Source organism: Dendropsophus ebraccatus, chromosome 15 (genome assembly GCF_027789765.1).
Source record: "Dendropsophus ebraccatus isolate aDenEbr1 chromosome 15, aDenEbr1.pat, whole genome shotgun sequence".
NCBI lineage: Eukaryota > Metazoa > Chordata > Amphibia > Anura > Hylidae > Dendropsophus > Dendropsophus ebraccatus.
Genome location: NC_091468.1, coordinates 40,377,348 through 40,389,969, shown reverse-complemented (window position 1 = coordinate 40,389,969; position 12,622 = coordinate 40,377,348). Strand labels below are relative to the sequence as shown.

Genomic DNA, 12,622 nt, shown 5'->3' with positions numbered 1-12,622 from the left:
TAGATGGCTAGTGTTACATTAGTGGAATCAATAAGTTTTACAACTATTGTCTCAGCTGAAACTTTACCACTCTGGAGGGTAATCTAATGGGATCTACTGCAAGACTGCAAACCACAAAGTATACATCATCTGGGGGCACAACAACTCTGGCACTCTGCTAAGTCAGTGAATGCTACTCAGTGGATTATTTATTAGAGGGGACTGACTTCTACAGACTCACATTGCAGACAATGGAAATGGCAGCCATTACATTGTCCCTGTAATATAAATCCATATAGTGAAGTATCAGGATCGGGTAATAAATCGTAATACACAATATCCCAACAATGTGGACACAGAATCCTATGTGTCTCCTAATATTCTATCTATCTATCTATCTATCTATCTATCTCCTATCTATCTATCTATCTATCTATCTATCTATCTATATTATTTTTATTATTATTATGCAAAACAAGTCGCTTATTAGTTATTTTCTTAGTAACATCCTGGAACACACCAAGCTATGCAATGTTTGGCGACAGGTAAAGTGACATGACATTGTGGCCCGAAGGCTTACATTACACATTCTTTCTACCGTGAAAAGCATTGTTGCAAAAAATCAGAACAAAAAACGTTGTTTGTTTTTTTTACCGACTGGCACAGGAAATTCCCTGTGTTCTTTCCGTTAAGCTCAATGAATGTAATAACACCAACAAATTAACTAGAGAAAAGCAGACGTTGGAGTGGAAAAACCCAGTTGAGGATGCAGAGATATGGTCATCTATAGTGTGAGTCAAGTCAAGGCGTTTTTAGAACATCTGCACCTATACTGTCTGTACTAGACTGTAGCATTCCGACTATTACATGTTCTTCAGCTATTCAATGGCCGGATTGTAGTCAGCTAGTGACTATGTAGGGCTATACGAGTTTTGCCCTTTTGATTTAGACACAGGATGTCCGTGCTGGAAAATAGGCCTGGAAATTATAGGCCATGTCCTATAAGAGGTCAGAATTCCGGCATGGAGGTCCAATAAAACCCTATGGGGGCAGCCGGAATTCTGCACAGCTCTCTCCACTCCTAGCATTGTGTTACTCGTGTTCTCACAAAGCGGAAGACAGAGAGAGAGAGAGAAGCCAGACAGCATCACCACTGCAACCTGCACAGGTGAGTATAGCTTCTTTTTTTTCTACTCTGTTTCCTATGGTTTCCTGAAGCCTTCTGAAAGTCTTCCTGACCGTAAAAACAGCCATGGATGTGTGAAGGGGGCCTTAGACACATTCAGCTGTACATCACATTAAACAGACCCCATTACCAAAGTGATAGGAATAAATATCATAGCGGTAATGCAAACACACCTGACTGAGCTCAAGAACGGCTTTTATGGGTAACATTTCAGGACAAGTGTATTGTTCTTGCAGAGAACAGAAAAGTATTCTGCAGAAAGGGCAGGCAAGGCAAAAGAAGAAATCTGAAAGCCCTTCTTTCTTCAGCCACTTAAGACAGCCTGAGATCAGGTCACGGGCTGCTCAGCTTTCTTCCCTCTTCCTGGGCCTGTAAACACACAGCTGCATGTGCGCCGATTGCAAAACTTGGAATTCAGCTCAGTGCGCGGTCAGTAAAATGACTTGCTCTGTGCTTTTAAAGATTATAACAATGAGTAACAGGAAACTCTGCTAGGAAAACTAACATATGTCTGGCCTACTTGTAGGAGGCCCAAGACTGATCTGGGAGAGCACGAAAGACGAGTGCGCACAAGTGTTTATCACATGCAGGCCAAGTAGGTTGACAGAAAATCTGCTTTTTGTAAGTTTCTAAAGTTAGCTTCAATATGGATAGATTCTGTATTGCAGAAAACGGCCAAAAGCAAATCCAATCGCAAGTACAGAAACTGAATGTTGTGGATGGTCATCAAACCTCGAGCAGCTAGAGCTGTCACCCACAGTCATAATCACCTATAGTCATAGTTACCCATCAAGTTCCGCTATCTTTTCTTAAAAATAAAAACTGGAACTCGGATTTATGAGCTTTCAAAAACGCATCTACATCTAGCACTCTTTTGACATGGTACAGGCAGCTCTATTTATTTAAGCTGCAGTACCAGGCACAGCCACACAGCTATGTGTGGCGCTGTGCAAATGGGAGGTGTTCAAACATGGGTGAAATTCTTCCATACAATGACAGTCTGTCATCAGTCAGCTAAAGCTCATTGCTATATATTTCTTCTAACTTACTCTAATGCAGATTAGTTAAAGACAATAAATTTACTCCTGCATGCTTGTTCTATCTGCTGCCAGCTATCAATAGGGTTTAAATATCAGAAATCTAACCCTTATAAAGATAAGCACTTTTTATTTATTTTATTTTTTTATTTTACTGGCCAGTGATGAGCAGTACCTGGTTTCCTCCAGACATGATGCGGCCAGAAAGTTCAATCCTGGTTTTGTCACAGCTGGGAATATTGTTTCTCACACCCCCTTAGGCTAGGTTCACACTGTGTTTTCAGCATCCGTTTAACTGATCCGTTTTTTTGCAAAAAACGGATTGCAAAAAGCGGATGCATCAGTTTTTGATCCGTTTTTCCATTGACTTCCATTATATAAAAAAAAAAAAAAAAAGGATCAGAACGGATGCGTTATTTTTTTTACCCACAACAATAAAGTACTGTTGACACTTCTTTTTTGACCGTTAAAAAAAAAACGGATCCGTTAAACAGATTGCAAAACGCAGTGTGGGGTCTCCTGCCCCTGGTTCCACCAGTCAAGACAGATCCATCTAGCCACTGACTGAATAAGGATCTGCCCGCTCATGGGTAAGGCTCTCTCCATTCAAGTCTGTAAGAGTTACAGAGAAAGGTTAATCTATGCACTGATTTACCCAAATATCCTAACCTTGCGTTCCACATCTGTTGACTACATGTGACCCATTAAGTATTTTTCCTAGTTAAACATTAGCTCTCTCAAACTTCCAATCTGTGGCTTTAATAATGTGTCTGCTGGAGGCACACAGGTCTCAGGCTCCGTTCACATCCTAGTAATGGCCTCTGTTTGATGTATACATCAGAAAAGCATCCAACACTTATCTCCAATGGGGGCCTGTGACGGTTACATCCATTACTCATAGATGCTCACAAATAATGAATACCATAGGATGCTACTACGCGGAATACCTTCTGCAGTGTACCAACATATACCGTCCAAAAGGACACAGAATGGACTCCATGTGCACAGTGCTCTGTCCCATATATTTTGTGCTGTTCTCCTCTAGAGATGGGCATGATGGTGCAGTAATGACCCCTGACTTTTATGGGTACCCTACTATTGGAGGTCTACGTCCCCCCCGTATCTCAGTACAATATAAGGCCTTGAAATCCAGCACATTTACTCACCAATTCCCAACTGAGAAAGATCTTCAAGTTCAGCACCTGACTTGGCTGTGGCTATGGCGTGAGGCAACTTCAAGGTGAAGGGAAGGACGTCCCTGTTGGCAAAGATAAATGTATTCAGTATTCTTAGTCATTTTCTTCTTCTGCAAATTTCTAAGGATCACATCTGGTGACATATGTCTGCGTTCCCCTCCCCAGAGGATTATTAATGCTGTCTCTACAGAGAGTGTGTATGTTATTTATAGAGAGACTGGGCATATCCTAACATGATGTTGGCATACCTATGGTTAATGTGGAAGCAGCAGATAAAGGAGAACCAAAAGCCCAAAGAGCTAAGCAGACATGTTTAGGCCTTTGTTAGTGTTAAGCAGAGAGGCTGCACTCACTTCTCACTTCGGGAACAAATCGGGCAAACGCAACAGTCTTGTTAAATAGACGGCCACTAATAATCATCATGATCATTATTGGTGGTCATCTTTGTTACAAGACAGATGCCTTCCCTGATATGTTCTTGAAGTGGGAACATAGCCATAGGCTGTATCCATGTTTTCCTGGACTCTCTAGGGCGGCATCCAACCTCTGCAGCTCGGGGAGTCATATGGTGATCGTTCGCGTTCGGCAATGTTCTCCAAACCCGAAGAGTTCAACATTTCCGCTCAACACTAGCCTTAAATACACAAAGCAGTTTTGGTGAACACTTAGGAGCCAAACAGCACATAGTGTAAAATGGGTAATGCACCTATTTCTATATTACTACCATCATACTGCCAAATAGTCCCTGATTATGTAGCATATAACAGTATCTACACATTTTATACAAATAGTGCAGGAAGTACACAGACACTGCCATAAAACACCACTTTATTGCTAAACATGGCCGCTCCCTGTGATGATCACCTGGCCGGACAGCCGGGTGAACATCACTTTCTCCTAATTGGAATGCAGGCGCATTCGGCTGTGCCCGCACTCCAATTAATCGTAGCACTGAATTGCGGCCACACAAAATAGACATGTCAGTTGTTTTGTGCCACTGTTAATAAACGACCGTAGCTGTAATCTGCAACAATGGCCATTGTTTATTGATTTTTTATGTGGTGTAAACATGATCTTAGGATGGACTTAAGGGGAGCAAGAGTGTTAGATGAAAGGCCACACGGAAGGATGTTGCAGCAGTCCAAGCAGGAGATGATTAGGGCATGCACTGGCATTTCGGTTCCGGCAGCGTTGGGAAAAGGGCAGAATGATATGTTTATGGAATACTGTGGGGAGCAAAAACACTTGCTCCCAAAATATTCCATAAACGTATTCAATAAATAAAGCATAGTTTACTGTAATCCCATCTGATCTAACACTCCATTACATACAGCTTCATAGACAATACAGTTCCATAGGCTTTTACATATACTGCGCCCCCTGCTGGACACTCCATAGGAATTACACCTGATTTGTGACGTCACGGTTTTTGAGAGAATTTGAAGACTCCTTGATCTACTAAATTAAAATAAATAGCAGTATATGTGCATTTCCCATAATTAATGTACATTAGAAATTTGTCTAACTTTCTATAAGTAATAACATATTAATAAATACTTTTGGCTGGACTTCTCCTTTAAGGTGGAGGCAGCAGGTTAAAAAGCTATATGTATTTTATATATTTGTAAATTTGCAGGCTATCAGGTCATGGTGGGAGTTGTAGTTTTGCAACAGCTGGAGAGCCAAATCTTTGGCAACACTACCTAGAAGTTCAGCATTCAAACTTTTAGCAATAGCAAATGTTTCTAAAGGGATCGGTTTATTTAAGGATACACATATATTTCCTATATTCTGGAGCTTATTAGGACAAATGGAGCTTAGATGTTCCATACAGTAAATAGTTTATACGCTCTTTATCCTCGAGTTACTTGCTCACATGTAAACTTCAGCATAGCTTTCATGGTTGCGTGAAGTCATTTCCTTTCAAACAAAGAGGTCAAGGAAGACAGAGCGAGCACTGCATGCAACCAGACCCAGAATGCTTTATACTCCTATAGTATCAGGCCCTGTCTAAACACAGTATGGAACGAAAGGTTTATTTGAGGTTACTTAGGCTGCGCAGTCCAAAAACATCATTGTATATGGGGCCCTGGAAAAAGTCCAACAGTCTGAAGCAAATCTGCATGAATGAGCTTCTGAGGTCGGCTGCCAAGCAACCTGATACTGCGCTGTTTACTACTCTAGTGTATCACTATTAGGGGATTCTTAGAAGGACGCATTAGGGGACGAGTACTCTGACATTTGCAGCCCTTTAAATGGCAGCTCACGTGAGTGTTTATAATTTGTATTCAAACGAGCACTGTCCCTTTAAAGAACGTTTTATAGACAAGTCAAAACAACAACAATCTGGAACATACAGGGTATGAGCGCTGGAACCTCCACTAATGGGGTAACTAGAGAGACTTACTGATCTATCTCCTATCTATCTATCGATCTATCTATCCCAAATCTGCCCTCACTGTCCCTGGAACATCCCTACATGTACCCCATCTATGGGAGACATTCACCTTTTAGTCCATGTTCAGACCTTCTCAGAAAAGTACCGGCCGGATGATCTTTAGCGCTGCTGAGTTCTGATGCATCAGAACTCCCCACTGCACACTATGTAGCGTGTGGCCGGAGCCGCTCGCTCCATAGTGTGCACTGACAGGATTTTCTGCGGCTGATATGTCAATTTTCTACGACATGTCAGTTTTCTACGGCACCGCTAGAGATCCTGGCTGAAGTGTACACCATGTGTATACACTCCGGCCGGGATTCCCTCAGCCTGCAGCACAACATAAGTACCGCACTAATCACGGCCATTGCAACAACAGCCTTAAGCTGCACATGACATTACATGACAGACAACATTTGGATCAGAGAGGAAGAATGAGGGAGAGCTCTAGCATCTCCATATTACTGCTGGCTGGAGCAGTCCTGTCCTGCTGTGCCTCTGTAACAAGAAGGTAAGTCTGTGCATGGGTCACAGTGTATGTGTGTTTGAATACATATGCACATATTCACGTATGTACCGTAAAACAGTGTTTCCCAACTGCTGTCCTCATGGCCTGCCAACAGGTCAAGATTTGAGGATATCCCATGCAAAGAACACCTGTGATGACACCTGATCATGAGTATAATATATAACCTGTGAAATACAAAGTAAACCCACAAAACATGATTTGTTGATGTTGCTTGAGGTGCGTTAGGAGGACTGCCCGCCCCCATAGTGCTGATCCACTTTCGGCTGGATTGGCACTATGGGGGCAGGCAGTGATCCTAAAGCCTCCCCAATGCTCCTAATGGTCTCACCAGACAGTGGAGCACGCGGCTAGGCTGCACCGGAATGGCACTGAGCATCTCAGCATCTCCTGTGCAATAGGGACATATTAGCAGGTTAGATTAGTCTAACCTGCTAATAGCTCTCCTTTAACAATTTAGGCCCCACCATTTTTTTGTCCAGGATCCACTAACAACCTTAGGCTAGGTTCACACTACGTTTATGCTGTATGTCAACTAGTGCCTAAGTTTGAGCCACTTCCCACTGAACGATACTAATTTAGGCTAAGTTCACACAACGTATAATTTCATGAAATTGCCGATAACATTATTTACTATAGAATCCCAGACGCAGTGTAAACACACATAGTATACACTGACATGTCAGTTTTGTGCAGCCATTATTCACTGAATAGCAGCCGCACAAGACTGACAGAGCAGACAATGTAAAGTGCGGCTTCAGCTGCACTTTACATTGTCGGCTATGGTGATTTGGAATGCAGGCACACCGGAATGTGCATTCCAAATCAAAAGAAATGCAGTACCAGCCAAGATGAACGTCACTGACACCGGCCTTTCTGGCACATGCCCGTGTCAATGAACGGCCGGTGTCATATGCTCTGTGAACCCAGCCTTAAGTGAACCCACACCACACCATGGATACTTTCAAGAAGTTATTCAGGCTTAAAAAACACATGGCTGCTTTCTTCCAGAAATAGCACCTCTTGTGTCCCAGGGGTGGTGCTGTTTTTTTCAAGGAAGTAGCTATGCTCTTTCTAATCCTGGCTAACCCCTTTATCAGTACTCATTAGTGCAGCAGACTAGGTATGTTTGGGTGGTTGAAATGAATAGAGCCCACTACAGTACATCACAGTATGTTGGCATCCCTTTGCAGTGAGAACCAAGCCATAAGGGCCTATAATGGTGCATTTACACAGACAGATTTATCTGGCAGATTTTGGAAGCCAAAACCAGGAATGGATTTGAAAAGAGGAAAAATCTCAATCTTTCCTTTATGACATGTTCCTGGTTTATAGTCTGTCCCTGGCTTTGGCTTAAAAAATCTGTCAGATAAATCTGTCTGTGCAAACACTCCATTAAACCAAACAATTATCAGCCTTATTTGGCCGTTTAACAGCTATTCTGGACTATAAGCTCTTGGTGTAATAGTACCTGTGAAAAGACAACGATCAACCGACATGCACAACAAATGCCAGCAGACCACCACTCTCTTCAATGGGCTGAAGAGAGAATCATCTGGGCAGCTCCTCCCGCAGCTCCCAGGAGGAAGGAGGAAGCAAGCACCGATCTGACAGGTCGGCGCTCACTTCCTCCTCTAGATCGGGCCATGTATTATGATCCTTAATCTAGACCCACATGCCAATCTAGACCCGCATGATAGTCTACAATATGGTACAATGGAAGGGTAATTTATAGGACCTGTAAAAAAAAACATGAGAATTTTTTGCCATTAAGGCTATTTGCCTTCATTCATTTTTTATGCAATGAAATTATAATAATATAAAAAAGAAGGGTTGCGGCACGGCACAAAGTCTTCAGATTTTCTACACTTTCCAAATCAATCGGTTGTATTTACAACTTCCTCTTAGTGGACAAAAAAAAAAAAAGATTTGGGATACAAGGTGCAAAGAGTTCATAGCGTGACACATTGTTCCGCTGGACCGCTACACACCGGGACATTGCTTCCTGGGTGAGGGAAAAGTCCCTTGTGCGGTGGAAAATTAGATCACATTCCTACTAGTGGTGGCACAAACCCATCATTAGCCATCTCCGCCTAATGAATCCATGGGAGCATTGGGTGCAGATGACCCCATGTCACTTCCTTTCATCGGAGCTGATATTATTACATCTTTCCTTGGTCTTCAGCCCAGACAAGAATTATCCTCATTTACCCAACCATATGTGCTTGGCGCAGGCATTCCTACACAGCCGATCCTAGCCCGAGCTCATAAGAAAGCTTTAACTTGACATAGTAAACCTCGGATTCTTATCACAGAAAATAAATACGGTAACAATGAACGAGAACGGCAGATCTTAAATGGAGCATTGGGTAAGCATCACAATAAACACTCAATTCATCAAGATAAACTATTACGAGGAGCCATTACTTACTCTAACCTCTGCGTTCCTATTACCATAACCTCGAGAGTGAACTTCACATCAGATAACACATGATTCACTACGCTGCTACATTTGTCTTCTTAGTGTTACATCATAAATTGGAACTTAATTCATATATATACATATATATATATATATATATATATATTATATATAAATATATATTATATATAAATATATATATATATATATATATATATATATATATATATATATATGTAGAAATATAGGGCTGGACGGCACTGTGTGGCTCTGTGGCTCAGGTGGGTGCTTCAACCTCAGTGGACGGACTCCAAGACCACCTTAGTACTAGAAAAACCGAGAAGAGGCGGCACTCCAATATTCGGTGAAAATGAAAATGATTTATTCACCCATCAACGTGCAACGTTTCGATCTCCCATTGAGATCTTTTGGTGTTGCTTGAAAAAGATCTCAATGGGAGATCGAAACGTTGCACATTGATGGGTGAATAAATCATTTTCATTTTCACCGAATATTGGAGTGCCGCCTCTTCTCGGTTTTTCTATATATATATATATATATATATATATATATATATATATATATACCTTCACAGCTCTGCTGATTGCTTCCCTTGGAAACAGACAGCTTACGTCTCGGTAATGGTTGCCTAAAGGGCCACAATGGATTGCTGGTGGACCATCCAGACTAAGGGGGCATTCACACGGCCCTTGTAGGGAGGATGTGCTACAAAACGGTCTTTGGAGTCTTACACTACTCAACTGGCAGCAGCAAAAGAGCACCAACAGGCAAGATGGAAACTCTACTTCAGAGACTTAATTAATGCGGCAGAAATTTTTAAAGCGACTCTGTACCTACAATATGTGCTCCACAAACCACTTGTACCTTCGGATAGCTGCTTTTAATCCAAGATCTGTCCTGGGGTCCGCTCGGCAGGTGATGCAGATATTGTCCTAAAAAACAACTTTTAAACTTGCAACCCTGTGCCAAACTGGCGTGGCCTAGAGTGACTAAGCATTAGGCTGGCACCTCTCTGTCCCTTCTCCCCACCCTCTTCATTATTAGGAATGCCCCAGGCAGGTATTCTCCTATTCATCAGCTGTGGCAGCCGGGCACATGGGCTGGATTGTTAAGGCACCTGTACAGTTTTCACTGCAGAGGAATAGGAAAAATCCTGCCAGTGGCATTTCTAATGATGAAGAGGGTGGGGAGGAGGGACGGAGGGGTGGTGCAAGGTTAGGGCACAGACACTCTAGGCCACACCAGTCTGACACAGGGCTGAAAGTTTAAAAGTTGTTTTTTAGCACAATAACTGCATCACCTGCTGAACGGACCGCAGGACAGATCTCGGATTAAAAGCAGCTATCCGAAGGTACAAGTGGTTTGGGGGGAGACTGATTGTGGGTACAGAGTCGCTTTACATTCACTGGTATTGGCCACACATCGCACATTTAGAAAGGTATATGAGCTGCCAATAGCGAAAATTTAAAAGATCTAAGCAGCCAATGAACAGGCATTTTCTTGTTTGTTGGCTGATCACTGGCTCTTCTACACAGGCTGATTATTGGCAATGAGTGTTCCTATATTTTTAATTACAATACAAAGATAGAAATGGAACTGAAAGGAGGAGAAGTCTCAATCGTTATATTGTTCGAATTTGAATGATAATCGTCCTGTGTAATTGCAGGCAACGATCGAATGTGAACGATTTTAGGTTACCAATAAACAATCTAGTTTGCGATTGTTTAACGATAATTGTTCAAAATCGCTTAGTCTAATAGGACACTTAAACATGTCCTCCATATTGTAGAGAGAACTTGCCGGATGTTCAGGTTAGGCTCAGCATTTGAGTACTACTGCCTGGAGAGGTTGGATGCAGACCTAAGGCTGCCAGGAAAACATGGATACAGCCTATGGCCTATGGCTGTATCCATGATTTCCACAACTCCCTAGGGCTGCATCCAACAGGGAGCAGCTGGAGGGGCCAACAGGAGATAGCGTTGGTCTGCTGCCACCGCTCCTATTAGGCAAGGTTCACACTGCGTTTTTGCAATCTGTTTTTTTAACGTTTGAAAAACGGATGAAAAAAACGGATGCATTTGTGTGCATCCGTTTTGATCTGTTTTTTCATTGACTTCCATTATAAAAAAACAACGGATCCGTTTTTTTTGACGGACAGAAAAGTAGTGTCGACACTCCGTTTTGATCCGTTTTTTTTTTTTTTTTATAATGGAAGTCAATGGAAAAACAGATCAAAACGAATGTGCACACAAATGCATTCGTTTTTTTTCATCCGTTTTTCATCTGTTTTTTGCTGATCGGCTGATCAGTGATTTAAAAAACGGCCAAATAAGGCCAATACTTGCTTTGTGTAAGGTTGGGTTCACACTGCGTCTTTTTCATCAGTTTTTTTTTTATTTTAAACGGATGAAAAACGGATTGCAAAAACGGATGCAGTTGTGTGCATCCGTTTTGATCCATTTTTGACACAAAAACGTTGCTGACACTATTTTTTTTGTCCGTTAAAAAAAACGGATCCGTTAAACGGATTGCAAAAACGCAGTGTGAACCCAGCCTAAGGGTACAAACACACACACCGTATACGCAGCGTATTTACTGCTGCAATACGCAGCAAATACGCAGCAGATACGCAGCAAATTAGATCTAAATAACTGAACACAGCATCAAATCTGCACTATCAAATCTGCTGCAGATCTGCTGCGTATCTGCTGCGTATTTGCTGCATATACGGTGTGTGTTTGTACCCGAAGGGTACAAACACACACGGCATATACGCTGTGTATTTACTGCTGAGATATGCAGCAAATACGCAGCAGATACGCAGCAGATTAGATCTAAGGGTACAAACACACACACCGTATATGCAGCGTATTTACTGCTGCGATAAGCAGCAAATACGCAGCAGATACGCAGCAGATTAGATCTAAATAACTGAACACAGCATCAAGTCTTCACCATCAAGTCTGCTGCAGATCTGCTGCGTATCTGCTGCATATACGGTGTGTGTGTTTGTACCCTAAACAACTGAACACAGCATCAAATCTGCTGCGTATCTGCTGCCTATACACTGTGTGTGTTTGTACCCTAATAAGGGTACAAACACACACACCGTATACGCAGCAGATACGCAGCAGATCTGCAGCAGATTTGATGGTGCAGATTTGATGCTGTGTTGTTATTTAGATCTAATCTGCTGCGTTTCTGCTGCGTATCGCAGCAGTAAATACGCTGCGTATACGGTGTGTGGGTTTGTACCCTAATAGTACCTTAAGGCTGGGTTCACACTATAGACAGACAACCTACAGAGTCCTGCCTAATAAGTACTAAGTGCAACAAAGTCCCAGAACAAAAACCAAAGAAATTGCACAAAAATTTAAAGAGTATACAAAAAATCTTTATTATATTCACATAATTAATATTCAAAGACGATTAAAATGATATATGGGATGGAACACAGAGGTCAAAACCAGAGAGGGAGTGAAGCATCAGCAAGGCATCATGATAGTAAAAATAAAATAAAGATGGAGACTATAATGTGAATTAAAATACTACCATCTAATGGTCAGAAATTGTACACAAAAAAGACTACAAATCCAAAGAAGTCATGGTAGCGTGTACTGCCTCTGAGAATTTGTATATATCAGCAGTATAAGGGGAACTGTGTGTAACCCCCAAAAAATAGTGAATATAACAAGCAGGTAGATGAAATAATCAGCCTACTAAACCAGAGGAGAAATAGGACCAAACAAGAAATTACCCATACCACGGGACCAATGCTGATGTCTCACCCCCCGTCTGGCAAAAAAGCCCGACGTACG

At 42.0% G+C, this 12,622-nt stretch overlaps 1 protein-coding gene across 3 annotated transcripts in view; it reads right to left on the bottom strand.

Moving 5' to 3' along the window:
* RIN2 (Ras and Rab interactor 2) overlaps positions 1-12,622 on the bottom strand; it is a 114,393-nt gene that overhangs the window by 16,081 nt on the left and 85,690 nt on the right. For all 3 annotated transcript variants that reach the window (XM_069954164.1, XM_069954162.1, XM_069954163.1), the window contains exon 7: positions 3,369-3,460. In XM_069954164.1, the coding sequence (XP_069810265.1) occupies positions 3,369-3,460 (92 nt within the window). The remainder of the gene's footprint in view (positions 1-3,368; positions 3,461-12,622) is intronic.